Genomic DNA, 26,666 nt, shown 5'->3' on the forward strand with positions numbered 1-26,666 from the left:
TGGCGAAGCTCCTACACATCCTCGATCGGCTGCTGCCGGCAGGTACAACTAATTGAACGACTTTCTGGCAGAGAGCAACAATAGCAATAAAAAACTGAAAACGGGCTTGCTGGCAGGATCAACAATAATAATAAATGCGTTTCTTTTTCGTCTTCGGTCGTCTTCGGCTTGCTGGCAGGAGTAACAATAATAATAAATGCGTTTCTTTTTCGTCATCGGTCGTTGAAATGCGATTGCTTGACTAGGTCATTATTTTAGCTTCAAATGACTGGGGAATGAATGACTGGCAAACGAATTGACTGGTCGTTAAGGAACAGTCAAATGAGTTTGAAGGACCATTTTACCGTTGACCGTTGAATTTTGCCAACCCTGTCAGTCGACTTCATCGAGTTGAATTCTCTGCTAGATTCTACGGCAGAAAATGCTCATAGTGCCCTGATTAATAGTGCTCAGTTCGCAGCAGGTCAACAAATTTAAGTAAAAACGCGTTTTAAAATTGAAAAATCAAAAATTTTATGATGGTGAATTGAGAAAAAAATGAGAAACAACGTGTAAACCATGTTGCAGTGCGTACATTTCAGATCAAGATGATTTAAAGGTCATAAAAACTTATTTCGTGGTGCTCAAAAATTATAATATTTTCGTCACTTGAGAACCTAGCTGGTTATTATTTAATATTTCTGTAAAGATGTATTTCTTTTTTGGTGAAAAATTAATACTATAGGCAGTACGAAACAAATCCTCATGAAAATATAGCTTATTATGCCCTGGGTGTTCGTTATGCCCTTATCTCCCCTACAGTGATTTTAAAAACTTTGATAGCAAGTGCGTACTTTATTTTGTCGCGTACTGTATATATCTGTGTGTATAAGTATTCAAATTATTCAATCAAATTTAGATTTTTTTAATTTATAAATTAGGTTTTTTCTTGAGGTTATCATACTGTATTTTTCATTTTCCTATACGCAACTTAGCTGTTTTGAAAGAACTGTAACTTCCTAAATTTTATTAGCTAAGGATTTCTTTGGTCCCAAATAAAAACACATTATCTAAACGTTAAAAATGGTCTACTATGCTACGGTTTTTTTTTTTTTCAAAAGATGAAGTTATAAATTAAATAATCACTGGTTTAAGGAATACTTCGCCTCCACACCCCGAGGACTCAATAGTTGAACTCGTGTTTGGGTTGATCACTGCAATAATCCGTTATCATATCCGAAATGCAGTCGAACACATCGAACGCCACCTCACATTGCTCGAACTTGGCTAAAAAGGTAAATTGTAAAATTGAGACCAATAAAACATGAACGTAGGTATATGTGACACCACTGCACACTGGTACAGAACATCAATCTAGCGGAACTAAATTAATAGCGCCCAGGGATGAAAAGATAGACTTTTGGTGTCTTCGACAACATTGCATAGTTTTACAAGGCGCATACTTTGAAATAAAATACAGAGTCGAGGGGTCCACCAATAGCAAGATAAAAATGCTAACTTTTTTGTTAAGCATTTTAGAGCTTTGATTTCTTTTACAAAGTTGTTTATCTTAACAAAATACATAACTTTGCTGAACAAGTCAAAGTTATACAATTTTATTCTAAGGAGTTACAATGAAATTAAGAAAACTACCTTGAAAAAACAGTTTTTTAAATCTGAAACGTTGTAGGTAAGACAAAACAATTTTCAGTCTTCGAAACAAAGTTGTAAAATGTTAAGTTCTACAATCGCTTAGTACATTATGATGTGTTTTGAAATTGCTGAAGCGCTGCAGAAAGCATTTAGTGTAATATATTAACAATTTTCAAAGCAAAGTGGTTCGAATTGCGCAAATTTTCGCACCATCAGCCAATGTGGATTTTATTTTTGGTATTAAGAGGAATCATTTCCATATAAAACTAGCGTGGAACTCGGTGAAACTCGAAGCAATTTTAAGATTGAAAATCTAGTATTTTGTTCACAAATATCACTTCTTTTAGACACTTTATTAGTTTCTTAGTTTCTTTGATGTAATTTAATTGCAGAATTTGAGAAAAAGAAATAATTAGATGATTTAACCGGTTTTCCGTTTCAAATTTATCAATAGAATCTGTTCTAGTACATCATTATATAAATGATATCTGTACCAACACGTGAAAGTGATTTAAATCCAAAAGTAAACTAGCTTTCAGCTTTCAGTAGCTGGTGGCAGGCCAGTTTTGGCTCTATTTAACGATAAAAACACTTTTGAGATAATAAGTTTACGTTGGATTACAAACTCAATTGGAGTAAAGGATTTATGACCATTTTGAAACCAGAGCTGACAACACGTTGATATACACCATTTATTCCTGACTGAAGCAAATGTTGTAAAACCAAGTGTCTGAAAAAGTGATATTTGTGAACAAAATACTAGGTTTTCAATCTTAAAATTGCTTCGAGTTCCACCGAGTTCCACGCTAGATTTATATGGAAATTATTCCTCTTAATACCAAAAATAAAATCCACATTGGCTGATGGTGCGAAAATTTGCGCAATTCGAACCACTTTGCTTTGGAAATCGTTAATATATTACACTAAATGCTTTCTGCAGCGCTTCAGCAATTTCAAAACACATCATAATGTACTAAGCGATTGTAGAACTTAACATTTTACAACTTTGTTTCGAAGACTGAAAATTGTTTTGTCTTACCTACAACGTTTCAGATTTAAAAAACTGTTTTTTCAAGGTATTTTTCTTAATTTCATTGTAACTGCTTAGAATAAAATTGTATAACTTTGACTTGTTCAGCAAAGTTATGTATTTTGTTAAGATAAACAACTTTGTAAAAGAAATCAAAGCTCTAAAATGCTTAACAAAAAAGTTAGCATTTTTATCTTGCTATTGGTGGACCCCTCGACTCTGTATTTTATTTCAAAGTATGCGCCTTGTAAAACTATGCAATGTTGTCGAAGACACCGAAAGTCTATCTTTTCATCCCTGGGCGTTATTAATTTAGTTCCGCTAGATTGATGTTCTGTACCAGTGTGCACTGGCTGATAGTAGGTAGTTACTCACCGGCAACGTCATTCCGTCTGACTTTGTACTTCATGGAGGCGCCCTTGAGGCACCGATCGACGCCTCGCAGCGTGGCCATGAAATATCCCTGCTCATGGACCCCATCGGTGTACAGATTGACCAGTCCGTCCAGCGTTGGCCAGCCATTTTTGTCAACAGCGTTGTTTTTGGTGTACACGCAATGCATCAGACACTGTCGAAAAAAAAACACAAAAAAAAAAAACAATTGAATTTACCGAAAATCGCTCCAAGTTCCAACAACAAGAAATTTTCGTCTCGAACTTACGCCGGCAATCCACTTGTCTTCGTGAGACACCACGGTTGGATGATGGAACTGAAGTTCGTCATCCGTGTCACGCTTCTTTCGATCGTGCCATCCTTCCTCTTTAAAACCTTTTATGACATCTGTAATAAAAGGGAAACCCTTAGAATTTCTAGATAACGACAGTTTGGGGCTGATTTATTGATAAAGAAAATTGAAAGACGAAAATCTAAACCATTGAAATTTCTATCGTTTTTTTTAATGTTTAATGTTTAATGTTCATTTCTGTTTTTTTTGTAGATTCGGTTTTTCTTGTTACCTGTTTCATTTTTTTGTATTGATGACCATTCTTTTTTAAATTTCATATCATTTTTGTCATTTTTGTCATTTTTGTCATTTTTAATCATTTTTGTCATTTTTGTCATTTTTGTCATTTTTGTCATTTTTGTCATTTTTGTCATTTTTGTCATTTTTGTCATTTTTGTCATTTTTGTCATTTTTGTCATTTTTGTCATTTTTGTCATTTTTGTCATTTTTGTCATTTTTGTCATTTTTGTCATTTTTGTCATTTTTGTCATTTTTGTCATTTTTGTCATTTTTGTCATTTTTGTCATTTTTGTCACTTTTGTCATTTTTGTCATTTTTGTCATTTTTGTCATTTTTGTCATTTTTGTCATTTTTGTCATTTTTGTCATTTTTGTCATTTTTGTCATTTTTGTCATTTTTGTCATTTTTGTCATTTTTGTAATTTTTGTCATTTTTGTAATTTTTGTCATTTTTGTCATTTTTGTCATTTTTGTCATTTTTGTCATTTTTGTCATTTTTGTCATTTTTGTCATTTTTGTCATTTTTGTCATTTTTGTCATTTTTGTCATTTTTGTCATTTTTGTCATTTTTGTCATTTTTGTCATTTTTGTCATTTTTGTCATTTTTGTCATTTTTGTCATTTTTGTCATTTTTGTCATTTTTGTCATTTTTGTCATTTTTGTCATTTTTGTCATTTTTGTCATTTTTGTCATTTTTGTCATTTTTGTCATTTTTGTCATTTTTGTCATTTTTGTCATTTTTGTCATTTTTGTCATTTTTGTCATTTTTGTAATTTTTGTCATTTTTGTCATTTTTGTCATTTTTGTCATTTTTGTCATTTTTGTCATTTTTGTCATTTTTGTCATTTTTGTCATTTTTGTCATTTTTGTCATTTTTGTCATTTTTGTCATTTTTGTCATTTTTGTCATTTTTGTCATTTTTGTCATTTTTGTCATTTTTGTCATTTTTGTCATTTTTGTCATTTTTGTCATTTTTGTCATTTTTGTCATTTTTGTTATTTTTGTCATTTTTGTCATTTTTGTCATTTTTGTCATTTTTGTCATTTTTGTCATTTTGTCATTTTTGTCATTTTTGTCATTTTTGTCATTTTTGTCATTTTTGTCATTTTTGTCATTTTTGTCATTTTTGTCATTTTTGTCATTTTTGTCATTTTTGTCATTTTTGTCATTTTTGTCATTTTTGTCATTTTTGTCATTTTTGTCATTTTTGTCATTTTTGTCATTTTTACCGTTTTTGCATTTCATCAATTTTTTTTTTATTTATCTATTTTTGGATATAACATAATAATTTGGCTTTCGGTGCCCGGAATTAAAACAACGCAAACTTAATTTCTGACAACAAAATGTTGCAAAGTTAGGTGTTACCCATTTTATTGACCCCCCTTAATACAAAGCATTGTGTGACTTACGTGGTTTTCCATCCCTTTTTAATTCGTCTTGTCCGGCGTTCTGAGGCAGTGTCGAAGCCTCCCCACCTGAGATTGCTCTCCTGGGAATGTGATTTCAACTGGACTGGATGACGAGCGAATAATCCACCTTCCATCTCTGCTATTATCCGGTCAAGAAACGCGACGCCCTGTGAGCGCCAGATGCGCAGACTGACGGCTGCGAACAATGCCGGTATCTTGCTGCACTCTGTCGAATGCATTTTAGTTGAATGCAAGACAATCAGCACAACTGCACTCCGGATGGGTACCCTCCGGAAACTCGCACAACGACCGCCAAACTTGTGACCTCCTGTGGTCGTGACTGGATGCAACTCCGACAGCTTTCGTTTCTCGCCGCTCCGATAATCGACCTCGGACAACAAATTGATCGTGGAGGGAACAAGAAAATGTCTCGTGGACGAGTTGTCATCAGCGCCAAAGAGCTGTGAGTCAGGATAGCCGTAAAGGCACACAATCCGGAATTTCTGGCCACCGTTTCTGCTGCACCTCCACCTGGGCAAAGGGTTCTCCTCCACCTCGTGCGTGATCGGAATCAAAATCATTCCCGAGAGTTTGATAGGGAGTCAGAGTTCCAACCGAAGCGGTGAACGAAAGGGGCCCTGACGGAGAAACAAACTTCCGGTCAGGAAACGATTTCGGTTTTAGGGATCTATAGTTACTCACGTGTTTTTTACGGCCCCTTTGGCAAGTTTCCGATAGTCCTGGCAACCTTTTGATCCCTGTTCTCGGGATTTTATTGACCGAATGGCTGAGCGCAATCAAACGTTTTTTCCCGGTTCTGTCGCGGACGAAATGCTTGATAGCCGACGAGCGGCTTCTACCACCGGTTTCTTCCACTCTTTTTCCGGAAAAGAATTAATTGACAGCTCCAGAGCAGCCAACTTTGCCAACGTGAAATATTGTTTCCTTTCTTTTATGAATGTTTTAGTTGCTTCGTAAAAAGGGGTCTTCACTTTTCTTTTTTTTTTTTCTACACGCTCTGAATTTTTAAAAGGGAATGGGTTATTAATAAGAAGTTTGCGAAAAAGCTCTTTACCGTATGATGTAACTTTAAACTTAAAGTTGAAACGTAACACAACATTGCTGCTTTGGTAGAAATTTTCATGGATCATGACAAGGATCCATGAAAATTTCAAAAACGTCACAAAGGGTTCGATGGAGAGTTCGACTACACTCCAAGGCAAGCTTGGAGGCATATCACCCACTAGAAAGGTGTCTTAAGCTCAATAAACAAACGAATACATAACAAAACTCAAAGCCATCGGGTCATGGCAAATAGACCAATAAAATATAACTCAAAGCCAACATATTATGGCAGATTGTGTCGAAAGGTGCCAGGAAAACTGACAAAATTGTCCATCGAATCCTAATGAAATACAGCAATATTACTCCCCATTTAGCAGCTTAACAATAATCCTAGATCTAATAGTCATTGAAAAGAAGAATGACCCAGATCTTACAATTAGGACTAAACATAACGAAATTTAAGTGGTACTGGTTAAAACTAAGCATCAGAAGTCTCGGGAAAAGAGGGATTTAGACCTCTTAGTCACGAAGAGCCCAAGATAGAGGTTTTACCGCGCCTCCAGATCGCGTTCCTTTAGAATTTTCTTGGTGACCCCCTTAACGACTGTGCATGATCCGGTTTGTATGTCAACCGCTGCGTCGCAGGTAACGTTTTGCCCTGCGCTTTGAACCGGAGGGTTCGTCATGATCGGTAGTAGTCGCAATCGGTAATGTCAAGATCGGTGATGTCAAAATCGATGTTGTCTCAATGATTTTCAAGATCGGATTGTCAAAATTAGTAGCGTCAGAATCGGTGGTCAAAAAATCGGTATACTGCTGCTAGATCTCAGCAGTCCTCGCTTTTGTCGTGATCGGATGAATTTAGACGAAATAGTTGGTAATGTCAAAATCGGGTAAGACACAATCTTGTTTGACGAAATCGGGATGAAGACTGCTACTGTGAAGAATTTCAGAAGTGACCTCACGCAGTAAAATAGTGGTGTTAACGTCTGGCGTGTTTTGGACGATGATGTTGTTCACTACCTTAGATAGTTGACATAGCTCGTTTTATTCTTATTCTTTCATTGCTATCTTTATTCAAGGTACGATTCTATCTCATTTTAACGGATCTCCATTTAAAACCAGTAAGGGGTGAAATAATGACAAAATACTTCACAAAATTTCATACGGTATTATGATCAAGAGCGATAATTAAATTATTAGAAAAACTAAGCAAAATCACAAAGTGATACATATAATTGTGAATACTTCAATAAATTTAACGAACATAAGCATAACAAAAGAGGTTCGTTTTGTTGGGCGCCATTTATAACATAATAATTTGGCTTTCGGTGCCCGGAATTAAAACAACGCAAACTTAATTTCTGACAACAAAATGTTGCAAAGTTAGGTGTTACCCATTTTATTGACCCCCCTTAATACAAAGCATTGTGTGACTTACGTGGTTTTCCATCCCTTTTTAATTCGTCTTGTCCGGCGTTCTGAGGCAGTGTCGAAGCCTCCCCACCTGAGATTGCTCTCCTGGGAATGTGATTTCAACTGGACTGGATGACGAGCGAATAATCCACCTTCCATCTCTGCTATTATCCGGTCAAGAAACGCGACGCCCTGTGAGCGCCAGATGCGCAGACTGACGGCTGCGAACAATGCCGGTATCTTGCTGCACTCTGTCGAATGCATTTTAGTTGAATGCAAGACAATCAGCACAACTGCACTCCGGATGGGTACCCTCCGGAAACTCGCACAACGACCGCCAAACTTGTGACCTCCTGTGGTCGTGACTGGATGCAACTCCGACAGCTTTCGTTTCTCGCCGCTCCGATAATCGACCTCGGACAACAAATTGATCGTGGAGGGAACAAGAAAATGTCTCGTGGACGAGTTGTCATCAGCGCCAAAGAGCTGTGAGTCAGGATAGCCGTAAAGGCACACAATCCGGAATTTCTGGCCACCGTTTCTGCTGCACCTCCACCTGGGCAAAGGGTTCTCCTCCACCTCGTGCGTGATCGGAATCAAAATCATTCCCGAGAGTTTGATAGGGAGTCAGAGTTCCAACCGAAGCGGTGAACGAAAGGGGCCCTGACGGAGAAACAAACTTCCGGTCAGGAAACGATTTCGGTTTTAGGGATCTATAGTTACTCACGTGTTTTTTACGGCCCCTTTGGCAAGTTTCCGATAGTCCTGGCAACCTTTTGATCCCTGTTCTCGGGATTTTATTGACCGAATGGCTGAGCGCAATCAAACGTTTTTTCCCGGTTCTGTCGCGGACGAAATGCTTGATAGCCGACGAGCGGCTTCTACCACCGGTTTCTTCCACTCTTTTTCCGGAAAAGAATTAATTGACAGCTCCAGAGCAGCCAACTTTGCCAACGTGAAATATTGTTTCCTTTCTTTTATGAATGTTTTAGTTGCTTCGTAAAAAGGGGTCTTCACTTTTCTTTTTTTTTTTTCTACACGCTCTGAATTTTTAAAAGGGAATGGGTTATTAATAAGAAGTTTGCGAAAAAGCTCTTTACCGTATGATGTAACTTTAAACTTAAAGTTGAAACGTAACATGGAAATTATAAAAAATCATGCTATATTGGAAAATTTTAATTTTTTGATTTTGAAAATAGTTTTTTTTTTGTTTATAGTGAAGATTGTTATGGGAATTTGTTGGCTTAAATTTCAAAAAAAATATTGAGTTGTGGTTGATTGGATTAAAATTTTAAAGTGTGTATCTGTCAAATTAAGAAAAAAATAAATTCAAAACAGAACAAACGAATTAATTAAGTTTACGTTGTATTGGGCATCTTCTTAGCAATATTAGCTAATAAAGATTCTGTCTAAGAAGAATTACTTTTGGTATTATTTTAGTATTTACTTGGGTAATAATGTGTATTTTAAATTCAAATATATTATCTTCTTCTCAAACTGCAAAATGTTTTTAAAAAAAGGAACTAGTGGATAACTTCATAAATCAATCCAGCTGTGAAATGAGAATGCTGGCTTCATTTTTATGAACAAAAATTTTCAACCAGTAACCTCATAACTTACCTTCAATCAAAGACATCTTAATCTCCTCCTGGCATTGGTGAATCACTTTGTCTACTTTCTTGGACACGTTCGGTTGGCTTATGCAGCGTTTCTGAAAAGAAAAAAAAGAAAAAAGCAGCATAAGAGAAAAGTCAAAGAAAAATTCAACCATGTTCACCAAAAGAAACCAACAAAATACACTACATGACATGTCAAGTTTGTAAATTGTCATTATGCAACCTCACGAATTGCAGCACCAAATGCAAATGCACTTCCTGTCTGTTTGGTGCTATCAGTACCTACTCGTACCATTTTACAAATCGTCTTAAGATCCAAACTTGCTTTTCCTGCTTAATGTTTGTCGGTGGTTGTTCAATCCAAATCACGCTGCGTGCTATTAACCTTATAGTAAATGCAACTCTCGCATTGGGCTCCATAACCATTAGAAACAAGTTTTTCGGCGAAAACGGAAACTTGAATCCACCATGTACCGTTTTATCTCATCGTTTTGTGGGTAACTACATTTTTTTTTTGTTTTGGCTGTAAACCAAGTTGTGTAAGGTTGAAGTCGTGTCTAGCTAAGCAGTAGCTTACTCTTCCTTATTGATCTTTGATGGTCGAGGCGTTGTAATCAAGTTTGTATCAAATCACATACAACGTCATATGATTGGCTTTATCCAGTCATTCATGAAACGAGTGAGGAAGCCTTTCACATTTACGCATCGCGTAGTCCTACCCTGAATCGCCCTACCTAGTTGATAGGGACCAAAAAATGTGCTGAAGAATTTTAGAACGGATCTACACATCAATTCGCATCTGACCTTCCCCAGGCATCAAGAACCATCCGCTCGAAAGAAGTGAATCGGAATGGATGGAAGAGTAGGTAAGCAAAACAAACCAAAAAAGTAGAAGGACGTGGCCGCGCCTCCTCGCTGCTTACTAGTGGACTTGAAATTAACCGGTTTTGCATCAAAACGCCGGTGTGGTCAGAATTTGACGTGGTCCTCTGCGCGAAATTAATCTATGCATTCAGATGGGTTGATGGAAATAAGCGGGTTTTGGAGCTGATGTGTTAGAAGCATGTCCGCAAGGAAGCGAATTGTTAGATTGTTATCAGGAAATAGTTTAATTCCTCTGTGTTCTGTCCTTCCCTAATGAAGCAACTGATTGATGTAATCCTACGTTTTTCTTTTTCATCTAATATATAAAGATGAGTTGGACTATATATGTTTGTTTGTTTGTATGCACCTTATACAAATCCACACCGCTTAACCGATCAGCCTGAAATTTGGTACAGTTATTTATTTGGACCATGGTAAGGTTTTAGTAATAGTTTTGAGCCCCTCCCATCTAAGGAAAGGGACCCTCCCATACAACTTTCGTTTTTTCTCCCACGAACCAAAAGTCATGGCACCATTTTGGCGACCGATTTCCGTTTCTTTTGGCGGGGTTGTTTTCACCATCACCATAGGCTGGACATTAGCAGCAACCACCCAGCAGTTCATGTGCACTGGACAGCAAATCAAAGCTTGCTCAGAATTAAAAATTTGAAAAAGGAAATTTTGGCGGGTGTTTTTTATCCTTCTACTGTTTAAAGCACGTGGTACCAGTACGAGGTATTTGATTGCAATAATGAGCTTTGATTAAGGATTGAAAAATACAATTACCCTGTTAGGAATATATTGACTAGAATTGTAGTGGTTTTCAAAGTGCTCCCTACCGCTGTTGGGGGACCTTGAGAGTCTACAAGAATATACGGTGAACTGAACAGAGAATTGACTTCTTCAGATGAATAACTATATAGACTAAATGTTGAAAAACTAATAAACCGATTTTCATAAACTCCAGCTGTCAGTCAGTCAGGCAGAAAAGTCAGTCATATGAAATTGTCAAATTGGGAGATGATCCTGTCGAGAGAGTCAACAAGATTAGAGACCATATCAAACAGTATGATAGCATTTATAAAACGTTTTGTTATAATTTCAAAGACCCATACACAATAAAAACATTGTACACAGCTTATACAATAGCTCCATTCTTGAGTATTGTAGCGTTGCGTGGTCGCCTTTTCAAATTTCACATAAAAGCCGTTTGGAATCAGTTCAGAAACAATTTGTTCCATTAGCTTTACGAAATTTCGGATGGCCTCAGAGCCTGCTTATAAACATAGAAACATTAAGTGTAAGAAGAGAGTTTGCTGCAATTTGTTTCGTAAACGACATAATTAATCAGCGCGTTCAGTCTGCTTATCTACTAAATCAATGAAACTTTTATTGTCCGTGTCGTCATTTAAGAACAAGAAATCTTTTCACTATAACCCCTACTCGAACTGATTATGGAAAATATAGTCCAATGAATTGTTTAATGTATAGTTATAATAAACATTATGAGAACATAGACTTTACTATGTCAAAGCAGCAGCTGTAATAAGGTTTTTACGGTAACAGGCACCGAAGATCCTGATTTTGTAAATTTAAAGAAAAATCATTATTATTAAGCTTATTTGAAAATTATAATCCCTAGCATCAAGTTATTATACATGTAGCCTACAATGTTTGGCGAAATAAATAAATGAAATAAATGAAATGAAATAAATAAACCATTTTCATATTTTTAGAATTACTCATAAAAAATTTTTTATAGCCGATTCAGAGTTATATGTTGAAGGCTACAATTTAATGCTTTGATAGCCATCGGGGGATTAGAAAATTGATTTGATAATTAAATCTGAGGTTTTAAGTTTCATACAATCCTATTTCATTAACAAATTTATAAATTTTGATTTATTTTTGGTCATCAATGTGTTCAATTCTACCATCCAATTTTGAGAAAACCATTTAGTATTGCGAGTTCAAACAAATGATATCTTAGAATTTTAATATTGATAACAATAATAAATGGGATGATTGTGTCAGAAAATATGTATAAAAATTTAAATAGAACTCAAATAAGACCTTTCCCATGACATTTACCCTTTAGTGTTGTTTTAAAACCGTATTGAACTGAACTAAGAATTTCAAAAATTATTTTTCAACTTTGATGGGCTATAGCTTTTATAATAACCAAAATAATGATTTCAAACCTGTTGAGTTCTGTTATTCGAATTAAAATGTTATTATTACAATGAATAAAAAGCTGCTATTTTCGTTTAAAAAAGTCATACATTAAAGGTTTAGAGATGATTTGCTTTCGATAACTTCCGAAAATTTTTAGTGAAACTTTCAACATTTAAGAACAAGTAATCATAAAGCAGTGTTAAATTAAACAGCAAAAAAAGCACACATACAAACATGCAAAATGAGTCTTGAATATCGTTCAACAACGTTCGGAAGTGTTTCTAGACATTTCGTAGTAAATAAAACTTGAATATACCATTGTACAGGGAAATCATCCATCTTGAAAAGTGGAATAATCTCCAGAAGAGATTTTTATTAGATGGGAGATGAGAAAGATAAAAAAAATTATCATTTGAAGATAAACAATTTAAAGCCAAATCTATTCGAGCTTCCTTTAAACTGGTAGGTTTGTTTTGAATTTCCTTTTTTGAATTTCTATCGATTTAAACCTCAAAACTTTAAGCTTTTCTTAAAAAAAAAAATAAAAACGATAAGCACAGTGAATAATCTTAATACAAACTGTAAAAAGACTTACAAAACTGATGTGATCGTACATGGGCCAAATTTCTTAAAATCATCAATATAAAGCTTCCAACATTTCGAAAAATCAATCGACTCATTTTGATTTATATTTTATGTGAACCCGAGCAAGGCCGGGTTAAACAGCTAGTACTATCATAATTGAGAAATTATAAGAGTTATACTTTTTTACAGTATTTAAATATGATCAAATTACATTCCAGCCAATCTTAGACCTGTGGTGAAGGCCAAAAAAGTTTCCTTCGGTCTCGCTTGAGGACAATTTAAAGGATCCATCTCCTTCGGTACGATCTGGAGTTTGTTGGATTTGTATTAAGCAATCGGGTCTTTTGAGTAATGAACTGATAAAAAATCCGGCAAAAATAGTACTGGGTGATTATTAGACTGCTCCACATTTGTATAGGAAATTTGAAACTACGGAAATGTTATGTATGCGTTGCAGGCTAAAATTGATCATGGCATACTACAAGTTCTCATGCCAAATTTGGGCCAGATCGGATCACGAGAAGGGTCGCTCAACAACGCTGAAGTTTATATGAGAATTTGAGACATTTTGTTCGGGAGAAACATGAAAAACCCGTTTTTCATCAATATCTTTGGTTCCCTTCTGCCGAATTCTTTTGAATACCTTAAGCCTAAAATATGACAAATATTTCATCCCAAAACTACATTTCGATTAGAGTTAAGATAAAGAACTTATTAGGCTTCAAAAATGGGCTAACCTTTTTAAGGGTGGTATTCATCACTGTTAATGAGTCAGGGCGGTCGAACGTATTTACGCCTCTTAACAGTGATGAATACCACCCTTAAAATTGTTAGCCCAGTTTTGAAGCCTAATAACTTCTTTATCTTGACTTTAATCGAAATGGAGTCTTCAGATGAAATATTTGCCATAAAGCCTCATTTAAGAAAAACCGTATTCAAAAGAAAGCGGCTGAAGTTACCAAAGTTATTTATGAAAAACCTGTTTTTCATGTTTATCCCAAACAAAACGTCTCAAAATATCATACAAACTTCAGCCTTGTTGAGCGACCCCTTCCCGTGATCCGATCTGGCCCAAATTTGGATTGAGATCTTGTACTATGTCTAGGATTGATTTTAGCTTGCAGCACATAACTTTTTCTAAAGTCGGGTCGTTTGGGGTACCTTAGTGATTATGTTCCCCATGGGTTATGGGAAGTAGGCGAATCCAGAATTCGTTATCTTGCGATAGAATTTGCCGATCAAAACACCCGTGAGAGAGATTTTCAACCTCAAGAACACTATACTAGCGCTTATCAACTTCAATTTTGCTCTCGATAAGTTGTGCATTCCGATTCAAATTTATCGTCTCTTGTGACGTAGGATAAGTTCTCGCTCCCGGACGAGAGAAAAAAATTTCACTATTTTGCATGGAGTTAAGGGCGCGGAGAGTCAGAATGGACGTAAATAGCAAGAAAAGGCACTCTCTGTGCGTTTGTTCTTTAGATCGCTCCTAGTTTTGTCGGAGAATATTCTCAAAACTAGAACTGATTGGGAGAAAATATTTTTGAACGAGTTATCTTGATCGGCATAGGCAAGGGATGAGGAGTCATCGCGTTCTCTTATTTATCGCTAAGTGTTAAACAAGTGATAAATCAGTTATCATTATCAAATCTGCTCGATTTGATTCCCTGGTCAGTAGTCACAAATGGCTCGGAAAGTATGCCACACTTCGCCATCCCGAACCTAGTAATACTGATCACCCGGAAGCGTTTTGTAATCAAACTTCCAATAGGTTTGTCGTCGATGATAACGCACACCGCTTTTCCATACAGCAGTTGATCATATAATTCACGAGCTCTTGGTTTGACAGAAGCAGTTTGCTAAGAGGGGAAGTTAGTCTTCTTACTGGCGTGGGTACGCATAACTTTTCGGTCCAAAGTTTTGTCCACAGAACCCGGTTTCCGCCCAGATTTAATTAAGTCCACGAAGCTAATTTCCACTGATAGTACACCGTTTGTGCATGATATTTTTGCGCCTTTCTTGGGAAATGTTTCTCATTTTCAGGAAAATTATGTAAACTGGAGCTTAGGATACACAGAGATATAGGTTGTAAACAACAACACACAGCGGAAATCAGCTGTTCGAACGTCATCCGGAATGAATAGGAGTTTATCAAAATCGTGCTTAGACCTAATAAGACACCCTATAAAAGCTTCCTAAAATTCCATAAAACTTAGACTGGGATCTATGTACAGTAGACTGAGTCGATTTTGGGTCATTTTTGAATTTCCCAAACCCTGGGGTCTTAAAAGCTTCGTCTTGGTCCAAAACTCATCCATGATTTTTTGCAGATTTTTTAAGTAACGTTTACATGAGTAAATTTGAACTTTTAGGTTTGTATGGGAAAATTGAATATTTTGTACTGAAAAATCAACATTGTTTTTGTTTCTTCTGTGGAACCGAGCTAGATGACGGTTTTTGTGCCAATTTATAAAATTCCCTGAGGAAATTTTCCGCTGAACAACTTTGTCGAAGACCGTAACTTCGTATTTTATTTGGCAAAAAAGTTATTAGCATTTTAATAGGGGTATGTCTTTTCGCATTGATAAACAGTAAATTCAATAGACATCACTGCTGGAGCCTCGCGAAGTATTGGATGAAAAGTAGTCATGCAGTACCTCGATAGGCACCCTGCAGTGATGTCAATTTAATTTACTGTTTATCAATGTGAAAAGACATACCCCTATTAAAATGCTAATAACTTTTTTGCCTAATAAGATACGAAGTTAAGGTCTTCGACAAAGTTGTTCAGCGGAAAATTTCCTCAGGGAATTTTATAAATTGGCACAACAACCGTCATCTGGCTCGGTTCCACAGAAGAAACAAAAACGATGTTGATTTTCCAGTACAAAATATTCAATTTTCCCATACAAACCTAAAAGTTCAAATTTACTCATGTAAACGTTACTTAAAAATTCTGCAAAAAATCATGGATGAGTTTTGGACCAAGACGAAGCTTTTAAGACCCCAGGGTTTGGGAAATTCAAAAATGACCCCAAATCGACTCAGTCTAATGTACAGTATGACCAGTCGTTTTAGTATTTTTTGAGGATTTTTTTTTTATGCATACACAAAGAAGATGACCAGTGACCTGTTTGTTTCTTGACCAAAAATCTCTCTCTCGCTTTAATAATCTTGAGTCATGTCATTTTTGTATGATTTACACATAAAAAAAATTAAGTTAACAGATAGAGCCAAATTGTGTTCTACAAAGTTGCAGATAACGGTTTTTGAAGCAACTTTACCGAAGTCACAACATTTTACACATTTTACAAAAACGTTTCACACATTTTTGGCAAATATATAGAGCTGTCAAACTGTGATTTATACACACCATGCAACTCCTAAATTTACCCATTATGCGAAATAAGCGGGTAAGGAAAAACTGTGTGAAATAAAACGTATTGTTTCAGATTGTCCTTCATCAGTTTTGCACGAATCAAGAAGGAGCCAGAGGAACAGAAATTCATGGAAATTCTATGACCAACTCGTCGTCAAATATTGGTAAGTAACCGTCACTATCTGAATCAAACCTTTTAACTATATCGAATCTCGTTTTCATTTTTTTCAGATCCCACCCGTGTTTTCCGCTGGAAGAAATTTTTACTCCCACACCAGCTCATAAATAGGACCAATCCATTGCGATTGGTTTTATTAATTCAATGAAAGTTATTTGAATGGAAATAGCAACAAATTTTTAGTTCCCAGATCATTGAAACATTGCTTTCTTTTACACATTTTTCTCATTAAGCTATATACATTTCACACATTTTCTCGTTTTAAATGCTTTCTGCAAAATGTGTGAAACGCGCACATTTCGTTTCCTTAAATGGTGTTTTACATTAAGTTATGATTTTTGAATATTGAACTGCTAGGGTGTGTCGAAAGTAACAGTATTTTCGCTATAACTTGTATGAATAAATTCATACAAGAAACATGTGTTCTATGCATTTGTTTGAAATCAAAATGCACACATTTTCCTCTCAGACAGAAAACATGAATCTGAGTGTTAACATGCGCGGTCCTATCGGGGTGTGATCGAGGTGATCCCCCTCTCAAGCGGGAAAATCCATAAAAAAAGCGCGTAAACGCTCAAACTTCTCTAATAATATAGGACATTTCCTAGTCGGAAGACTTTTGAATTTTCCACTCCATGGGTATATTAATCAAACAGAAGAGGTAATTTGAATTACCGTTTAAGTAAGAAATTCAAATTGCAAAAAAGTAGTACTTCTACTGGCAGTCTCACTTCCATTTCTTTGTTAAAACATTGTAATCATTTCTTAATGTTATTCCTCTAAAATCCATTTTTTTTTTCGCTGAAAAGTTCGCGGAACTTTATTTTTAGTGATTTTATATCACTTAAGTTTGACGAAAAACTTTATTGATCGGAAAGATTTTTCACCATTTTTTATCAAAAATTGCATAACCACATGGGCTGAACTTTGTTTCAGTACTTTTTCGTTTGCAATTATTGCACGCACATACTTGTCGATTTGTTGTCGTTTTTCCAAACTCCGCGATCTTTTCTTTTTTTCTAAAAAAAAAATAGTCCCAGAATGGTGGATAGTTTAAGACCTAACTCTCAATAGCTCTTTTAGATCGAAAAACATATGGACCAAGGATTTCGGACACTACCTAAATTATAATTTTTAGAAAAAAAGGATCCATTTCCAGTTTTCTCATGTTTTGAAGCTTGATAGTAGATGTAGTATTTGTAGCTTTTGAAACTGCTTGTCAAATAGTTGATGGAATGATAGCTTTACATATTTTAAAACATTCTGCGCAAAATGTTAGTTGAAATAATGATTAGATTTTTAGATAGTTAGTAAAACTCAATTTTTGATACCTTTTTTATAAAGAAACAAATTAAAAACAGACATGTATAACATTGAGAGACAAAAGCATTATTTTCAGTTATTTCTCCGTTAAAGTATATAATTGCTTGTTAACCATGATTTAACAGAAAATAAAAAATTGAAATGTAGTGTCTTTTAGTTGCATGTTCCGATTTTGCCAAAAAGCATCTCAAAACCCCTATTTTATTTCTTAATACAATAAAAGTAATTAGACAATTTTAAAAGAAGATGCATTTAATTAAAGAATCACAGAAGTAATAAAAATTTCCACAGCCTCCAAATCTCTCTCTCACTTTTTATATTAACTATTCGATTAATCAAAATTAGCACAGAACGAATGAGTTTGGTTTAGATAACTGGTAATAGATACTTCCAGGAGCGCAAACAAGGCCATTTTCCTACCATACCAAAAAAGAACAACTTTCCTGGCGAAGATGTTTATTTTTGAACATTTTTAAATGGAGAAAAAAGACTGGGTTTTCACTTGTTTTCAATTTTTCTGGTTTACCTTACATATATTTTGAGCAATTAAAACAATAATTTTTTATAGTGGCTCTTTAGGTTTATTTAGTTAATAATAATTTCAAAATAGAAGTAAAATCTTGAAGCCAATATCAAATTTAAATATCGTAACAAAACTTTCATTTCAGATTTAAAAGAAGTATATGAATTTGAAAAAAAAGTATAGAATTTTGATTTTAGTATCCTAACCCAAATTTTGAATTCTTAATTCAATAGAAAATGGGTTATGAAACTCAAAAATGAATTATATCATGAAATTTATGTATTTATGTGTTCGTTTTAAATTAAAAAATCATAAATTCGAATACTTCATCAGATTTTGTCCATCTTATTTAGTTTTGGTGCTATTTAACGTGGAAATTAAAAAAAAAATTACATATTTTTACTGAAATTAGTGATGAACTGATGGTGAACTACATTAAAGACGATTTTAAACCTTTTTACTATCCTTTATTTATGGAGAATCCAAATTTTGCCAATTCAAATTTAAATTTATTTAGAAACATTTAACGTTTTTTACATTTTGGTTTTTCGTTTGTCAAATTCCTGGATTTTCGAAGAATTGGAAAAATCAAAAATAAAACTTTATGTTACTTTTTCTTGAAAGTCAAAATTACGCTCAGCATCGAGAAGGTTGACCATTGATTCAAAGCTGTATTTTCAATATCTTTACATAATTTTAAAGTTTTTTTTAAATAAGCACAAATTTACTTAATAAATTTTTAAATTGTGTATTCAAATGTTTTCCCCGAGAGTTAGTATCGAGAGCTGTTATAATGGAATTATTAGCATTATTAGTATATTTGGCTTCAGCAATCCCGAATCAGTTTTTTTGCACTTCAAAAAAATTTGAATTCTTTGCCTTGTGCTATATATCACTGCTATCAGCAATTGATCCTTCATTCAATGATTTTTTAATTGTTTCTTCAAAATTGTTCTAAAATGTTGGGAATAATGTGTCTTCTAATAAATTGAAAAAAAAAAACAGTTTTTCGCTTTATTTATATATTACTAGCAGACCCGGTAAACTTTGTCTTACCATGTTGAACTTGTCGTCTATTTCCATTTTTTTTCGCTGTTTGGCTTAAAAAATGCATCAAATCTTGAGTTGTTAATCGTCTCGCTTTCTTGAACATGTCCTAGTTTTTAAAAACATATCCAGTTTTTCCGTTTGCTCGAATTGTCCTGCTCAATTATATCGAAATCAAATCTAGAAATTTAAACTCAATTCTACGGGTCTTTTAATAAATTATAAAAAAAATTCTCTCCAATCAATTTTACATACATCTTACATGGATCCTTTTCATTTACATTTCTTTGATTCGGATGCTTTGAATATTGCCGAATGATATCAGCAGGTATCAGCTTCCCGTTGAAAATTCCGTTTTTTTCAGCACTCAACGTTATCATCAAACTTGGCAAGCTTCATGCTAAAAAAAATCCACTCTTTATAACTTGTTCCATAAATAACATATGTTGATTATATCTATGTTTCATTTATTGTATACCATTTAGTTGATTTACTCCGCTCTGCTCGAGTTCACTTTAAGGTTTAAATCGAAATTAAAAGTTTCCAATAATTGAAATTTATTGCATATGATTCTTTATGGAAAAAGAATTTTGAATATCGGGACCATTTTTGGAATATTTGCCCAATATTCTACCTATCGCAGCACTTTCAGCTCCCGAGTAACTTTGGATGGTATATTTTTTAAAACTGCAGAAATAAAAAAAAATTAGAGATGATTCTTTACTGACCATTTTCAAGCAGCAGTGGAAATTAATATCCATATGTTCATCAAAACCATATCCAAAAAAAAGTTCGCCGTAATATTATTTGTTTAAGCAAAAAAATTTTTTTAAACATTTACCCAATTAATCAAGAAAACGATCAGTTTTGAATGGGGGAAAAATGTGTTTAGATTTTTTACTGAAACCGAATTACAGCATTTTTATCCCAATGGACATATCTGCCAATTTAAACCATTGTTTTTAAAGATTCTTACTGAAGCATTGGGGTGTTCTGATTAAAAAATTTCCTGAACAGTGTTGGAGGTGATCTGCTATTTTATTTAAGATTATGTGATATTTTCAAGATTCAATAAAATTTTATTGAAATGCAGGTTTTTTTAAATTAAAAAGACCGAAAAGAGGTAACCTGTTAAGGCTACGATAATTTCATGAGTAAATATACCTCGAAATCTTTGAAAACATTAAAGTGTCTTTCGGCTATCATCACAGTTTAACTTTCATATTCCATCAAAAAGAAATATCTTAGTATACATTTGTCCCATTTATTGATGCAAGTGGAAACACTTTATTCTTTTTCAGATGCGTCAGTGTAAAGTCTTCAAAATGAATTAAATACTTGTTCCTGTTTGTCTTTTTTTATCAACTTCCATTAATATATCTGCAGTTTTTCTCCAGAATAAAATAATGCTTGGTACTTCAAGCTTCAATTTCACTGAATACTGTTTTACCATATGACTTTCATTTACAAAGACATTTAAAAATTTTGAATATCCGCTTCAGATTCAACACTCGGGATACCCTTTCTGACCTTTTTGGAAAAAAAAATTCTAAAAAGGTATGTTTGATGGCTGAAAGGCGCATTGCCACTTGCTTCATCTTGTGAAATGACAGGAGTTTATGTTATTTTCAGCACTTTCAGGTCAAAATAAAAACTTATCAAAAAAAAATACTGCTTCTGCAATCAAAAAATAAATGTTTCTGGAATATAAATCACAAAAAAGCGGACGTTTATGTTAAGTACGTACTTGAATTCTGTGTAAACAAACAGTGAACCTGTAAACAGTTTTTCGGTGAATGATTTGACAAAAAAGTTGAGTTTTTTTAGTCCGATTTTTTATTTGAGCTCAACCATTTATAGATGAAGAAAATAATGTATACATTTTATGTAAATGTTGAACGTTTGCACTTGTTCTAAATAAAAGCCTCTAATGTATGTTTCAACTGAAAATTCTTCTTAATTTATTGATAACTTTCACTAAAGCTTGCAAAAAATCAAAAAAATCTTTGCATTAGACCTTAAAATAAACTTCAATCGTGTATAATCCTTTTTGAAGGACAGGCTCTTGTTCAGTTCAAGTGTGTGTTCATCTTCAACGGATTTTGTTATTGTTCTGTAAATTTGGAAGCACTTCATATATCTTCAGTAGAGCACATTTGTACATGTTCGAAAAATGATTCTAGGGGTATCGGATTATAAAATTGTATGTAAATTTTCCCACTTTCATTTTTTAAATGTCCGCAAAGAGTCATACCATTATTTTGTATGCATCAGTACTAAATTTATATTTTTCAGACAACAATTTCTTCTGAACTTAAAATAGTTTCATTTTTTAAATCGTTTAAATGGTTTTGATTTGATCGGCAAAATTACAATCTGGGCGTCATGCATTACCATGTGCTGTACAAATGATGTAGGAATCGAGTAGATAAAAACACATCTAGGCTTCATATCGCCACCACATGCATTGAAATTATGCTTGGTTTAGAAATGCGCGCCCAAATATTTCAACTAATCAGTATGCTATGCTTTGGTTACTATCCTTTTTCGACGTTTGCTGGCGACGCCTCAACCATGGAGATGAAAAACAAACCGCCCGCCCGGCGCCCAAAGGAAAGAAAATCTCGAAGAAAATTGAAGGCCATGACTTTAATTTGATTCAAAAAACTACAAATTTAATTATTACGAACAATTGATGCCACTTTTTGTTATTTTTATTCAATATAAACCGATTCGCATGCCCACAGAATATTCTAAAAATAATTTCACTTGTATCGTTTGGGTAATTTCGGAGGAGTAGTACTACAAACACCGTTACAAGAGAATTTTATATAATAGATTTATAGCAAATTGTTTACTATTCGAAACGAAGAGGTTGAATTTGATTTCATTTGTTTCAGATTAAATATAGTTAGAATGAGAGTATAAAACTCAATAGCAAACCAATGAAGGTAGAGCTTCAAAATCTCCAGAGCTCAGAACAATATTTCATTATTTTATATCAGAATTAAGTTTAGATTTAGAAATAAAATTCTTCAATCACCATTCACAATGGGAAATGAATTTCAGGATTAATTAAAACAACACGATTTCGATTTCTGAATGACTATTTAGAAAAATATAACAGAATAATAAAAAAAAATCAGAGTTTTAAAATCAGTTTAAAATTCATAGCAATTATTATCTAAAACTGATCTAAAATATTTTTTTAATGAACGTACATATACAGTGAGCGAAATAGGAATATTTAGGTTCTCTGTGTATTTAGTACCACTATGTGTTTTTCCTGTTAAAATATGAATGATTGAAAATCACCAAAGTTTTCTTCTACAATTTGTTTTGAATTGTTTAACGGACAAATCAAGCATAAGATTACTTTTTTTGGACGTTGCAATTGGCGTTGAGGACCAAAAATATGGAAACAAGGGTGCGAAATAAGAAAAGTAACACTTGTGTTTTTCAACAAAATCAAGATTATTTCTAGAAATTTACTGTGTAAAAGTGAATAATAATGCTTCTAAGAATTATTTTATTTGATTACTGCATTTTAAGGAGGAATTTGATATTTGTGCTGTAATTCTTTACCAAACTGCTGGCTTTCTTCATTAAAATGGCGTGAAATGATGAAACAAACATTCTGGGTTTATTTTGAATCAGAAAAAATCTAATTGGAATTCCAAAACTTAGATTTTTTCAGTAAACCTCACGTTTTCCAGATTCAAGTCGTAGATGGCAGCACTATCTTGCAGTTAAACCCAAATCAAGTCTCAATATTGATTTTCCAAATTTATTAAGGCCCATATTCATCATTTCGAGGTAGTTTTCCAACACAGTTTTGTTGGAATTCACGCTGCAGAAAGCTTTTCCGGATTTACAAAAATATCACCAGCACAAGAATATATCTACCACCGCCAAAATTTCTGCTCATCTCAGCTTCCAATTTAATTTTAAGATCATACTAATAATACTGCTAGTCGTCTGTTCCATCAAGCTCCATCGGAAAGTACAAAATTGTTCTGAGTATCGGTCCCAGAAATTCACTTTTAGTGATCTTGATGAATTTCTATTTTTTTTTATTTTGTGAGCTTAGAATTTCCAAGGCGGTCACACGGTACCTAGTACTTATTTCGTGACCAAAATCATCCAACACACCGGAATTAATTCCAGATATTCGAAAATGGGCATCTTTTCGATTTAATTGCAAGATAGTGCTGCCATTTTTAGAGAAATAGGAAAAAAATGCAGTTATTTACTCAAATAATTCATAGAAGCATTATAATTCATTTTTACATAGAAAAGAAATAATCTTGTTTTTGTTGAAAAACACAAGTAGTGCTATTCTTATTTCGCTCTCTTTTTTTTTTTCATATTTTGGTCCTCAACGCCAATTGCAACGTCCAAAAAAAGTAAACTAATGCTTGATTTATCCGTTCAACAATTTAAAACAAGTTGTAGAAGAAAATTTTGGTGGTTTTAAATCATTCATATTATTACAAGCAGAACACATTGTGGTACTATTCTTATTTCGCTCTCTTTTTTTTTTTCATATTTTGGTCCTCAACGCCAATTGCAACGTCCAAAAAAAGTAAACTAATGCTTGATTTATCCGTTCAACAATTTAAAACAAGTTGTAGAAGAAAATTTTGGTGGTTTTAAATCATTCATATTATTACAAGCAGAACACATTGTGGTACTATTCTTATTTCGCTCACTGTACATAGTTGCAAAATAAGAATCATTAAAAAAAATGTGTTATCCTCGCGTTGATATAAAGAAGCCTAAGAAATACAGATAATTGAAAAGTTTCCTAAAATATTCTTCTATTCAACAGCATGAATATTTTTTTTATTTATAAAATGACATTTATTCAGAGAGATTCCTTAATTCCTTCATAAGTCTTTTTTTTTTAATTCCCTGGTTGGTATACAAAATACGAAAATTATCTTTTTATCAACATTTTCTTGCATGGAAAATAAAAGAATCACAGATTGAAGTCCCAAGGATATCGAAAGAAATTTTTAAAGAAAATGAGTTAAAAAAGTTTTTTTTTCTTTTCTAATTACAAAATTTAAGAAATAGTTTCCTCTGATTTAGTCAATTGAGATCAATTTAGAGGAGAAGGGGCAATGTGCAGCACCTCTCTCTCCTCTTATTTTTTTAAAATGATCGTTTTTACACTGAAAATAAAAGTTCTTTTTAGCGGTTGATTTATGAAAACTCGTAAAATGACCGTCCTGCTGCGAAAAGCTGAACGTACTGTCCAAAATTATACCAAGGTCCATGACGTGGGATGAGCGGCTTAAGATATTCGATGACATTTTGTATTCGAAGTTCAAGGGTCGACGTATACGAGTGAACAAAATTACACTACATTTGGAAGCATTGGGAGCCATACCAGTGAACTGTCACCAAGTTAGAAGTTTACTTGAATATTTTTTTTAAAGAGCACGGCAATCAACTAGCGAAATACGAAAAATTTTGAGGTCGTCGACGTACAACAGCTTTTTCGATTCGATTTTTGCGCATAAAACGTTGATAAAAAGAAGGAAGATCAACGGTCCCAGATGACTTCCCTGAGGAACTTCAAAAATGATAAGAAAAGGAGTCGAATTCACGTGGTCCGGCGAACATAAGCAGTGCGGTCTGTTTTTCGGAGTATACAAATTTCTATTTGCTGCGAAGTACTGCTTGTACTGTTGTTGCGTTAATTTGTTAGGAAGAAAAATCCATCAATTTTGCTGAGTTTCTTCAGTACAATCCTTTTTACTGTTTTGAAAAAAAAAGTGCTCTTCTAGCCTCTTGAACTTTCTCAAACAAATATGCAGATCAGCGATGCTGGGAAACATTGATGCACCACAATGTAATGGGTGTTTCTCTATGTTTTCCTATTGTCAACTTTTGAATACTGTCCAAAAAACATTTTAGAAAATTTCTAAAAGAAATTCTGTTGATAAATATTTTTCAACTATCGCTGAATCACCCTAGCTATTCGAAGGCAACCTCGACCGAGGATGAGTTTATTTTGTTTATTTGCTTGTGCGCCAGTTGATTCGTTTCGGAACAAAATCGAAAAATCCACGCCGCCACACACCGGTATTATGGATGACACGTTGCGTTGTTGGAGTTGATTCGCAGAGCAGGTATATACTTCGATATTAAAATATAGGTACATTCAACCTTGTAATGCAGTGACCATTTCTACACTTGTTTCATCAAGATGTGTACTTCCAGAATCATTCACGGATTATTTGAAATCGAATTGCCGTTATTGATGAGTATCATTTATCTTCTAAGTAATTTCAAATGATTGGATTATTTAAAATTATTTTATTATTTCATAAATTACGTTTAAAGAACCTATAGAATTCCCATACATAATCTAATTTTAACTGTGGATTTGTCTAAAAAGAGGTAGGAATCATGCAAAACAAAAACTACACTTGCACCAAAATTGTTTCTTTGATAATCGTGCACTCGTCAGTCCATTGGCATCTTCATTGAAGTTAAATCTTCAACCCTCAATTAGCCTAACACGAACCATTCCATACTGCACACATTTCTACAATTACTCATTGTTCAATTTATTTTGGCTGTTGTAATCACCCTCGTGGCTTAAACTCGAAACTCACTTTGGTCATCTGCTGCTGAGCTTGGGCCAGGCGGCACGTTTCAAGCAGCACCACGATCCCCAAACAGCAAAACACTCGCCATTGCCCCGCTTTGCTGATGATGGGAAGCATTTTTTTTTTTGCTCGACTTTATTGTGCGCTGTGTATCGAAGCAAATTCACACCCTCATTCACAAATAGCTTGACGATGCAGCTTTGCTCTGCGTAGGGTCTGCTCGTAACAACTCACACCACGCGAGATTTAACCGTTTTTTTTTTTAAACTAAGATTGTCACAAAAATCCGAAGTTGAACTTGAACTTCCAACTCGAAAAGACCTCGATCAAATTTAGTCTCAAGTTAGGTGTTTATGGTTTTTGGGAACAAAAAATAGTCACTGGTAACTAAAACTAAGCTTCCTAAGTGCAATTTTAAGCACCGATCACCGGACAGTAGCAGAAAACACTTCTAACTTCGGGTACAACTCAAGTGCTTATGCGCGCGGTGGGCTCGATTTTCGCTTCAGATAGCTTGCTTGCGCACTGACCATCGCCTCATGCGCTTGATGGGGATGATGGTCAGTCGCTCAAGAAACAAATTCACCTAAAAGTGAGGTAAATCTTCAAGACGGCATTAGGCTCTTTATCATTTCTAGAATACATTATCAACTTACATATGTAATTGTAGCAAAGACAAAAAATTTCAACAAGTTCACAATACTAATCCAACCCAGCAAAAGTGAACAATTAACTAATGCAGATGACTAAAGCTTCAAACGATTATATTATTTTGTTTTACTCCACGCTCAATTTGTTCTTAGACATTTTTGCCGGATTGCATGCAATCAAAGCCTTC

General features: G+C 34.2%; 3 protein-coding genes across 3 annotated transcripts; all 3 read right to left on the reverse strand.

Moving 5' to 3' along the window:
• Positions 1–1,025: 1,025 nt before the first annotated feature.
• Positions 1,026–26,295, reverse strand: LOC129756013 (general odorant-binding protein 70). The gene is made up of 5 exons (XM_055752761.1): positions 25,835–26,295; positions 9,136–9,226; positions 3,324–3,442; positions 3,038–3,230; positions 1,026–1,266 (listed from the first exon to the last, which is right to left on the reverse strand). Exons 1-5 carry the CDS (start codon positions 25,943–25,945, stop codon positions 1,163–1,165), a joined length of 618 nt encoding a protein of 205 aa, XP_055608736.1. The 5' UTR covers positions 25,946–26,295; the 3' UTR covers positions 1,026–1,162.
• Positions 4,953–6,015, reverse strand: LOC129756014 (uncharacterized). The gene is made up of 2 exons (XM_055752762.1): positions 5,737–6,015; positions 4,953–5,672 (listed from the first exon to the last, which is right to left on the reverse strand). Exon 2 carries the CDS (start codon positions 5,613–5,615, stop codon positions 5,031–5,033), a length of 585 nt encoding a protein of 194 aa, XP_055608737.1. The 5' UTR covers positions 5,616–5,672; positions 5,737–6,015; the 3' UTR covers positions 4,953–5,030.
• On the reverse strand, positions 7,154–8,449 carry LOC129756015 (uncharacterized). Its single transcript, XM_055752763.1, has 2 exons — positions 8,243–8,449; positions 7,154–8,178 (listed from the first exon to the last, which is right to left on the reverse strand). Exon 2 carries the CDS (start codon positions 8,119–8,121, stop codon positions 7,537–7,539), a length of 585 nt encoding a protein of 194 aa, XP_055608738.1. The 5' UTR covers positions 8,122–8,178; positions 8,243–8,449; the 3' UTR covers positions 7,154–7,536.
• Positions 26,296–26,666: the final 371 nt, after the last annotated feature.

Source organism: Uranotaenia lowii, chromosome 3, assembly GCF_029784155.1.
Source record: "Uranotaenia lowii strain MFRU-FL chromosome 3, ASM2978415v1, whole genome shotgun sequence".
Taxonomy (NCBI): domain Eukaryota; kingdom Metazoa; phylum Arthropoda; class Insecta; order Diptera; family Culicidae; genus Uranotaenia; species Uranotaenia lowii.

Excerpts from the sequence above, each read along its gene's own strand:
- LOC129756014 (XM_055752762.1), bottom strand. The coding sequence starts at position 5,615 with ATGATTTTGATTCCGATCACGCACGAGGTGGAGGAGAACCCTTTGCCC.
- LOC129756015 (XM_055752763.1), bottom strand. The coding sequence starts at position 8,121 with ATGATTTTGATTCCGATCACGCACGAGGTGGAGGAGAACCCTTTGCCC.
- LOC129756013 (XM_055752761.1), bottom strand. The coding sequence starts at position 25,945 with ATGCTTCCCATCATCAGCAAAGCGGGGCAATGGCGAGTGTTTTGCTGT. Across the intron at positions 3,443-9,135 it reads TAAGATGTCTTTGATTGAAG|ATGTCATAAAAGGTTTTAAA; the intron begins GTAAGTTATGAG and ends CTTTTATTACAG. Across the intron at positions 3,231-3,323 it reads AAGACAAGTGGATTGCCGGC|TGTCTGATGCATTGCGTGTA; the intron begins GTAAGTTCGAGA and ends TTTTTTCGACAG.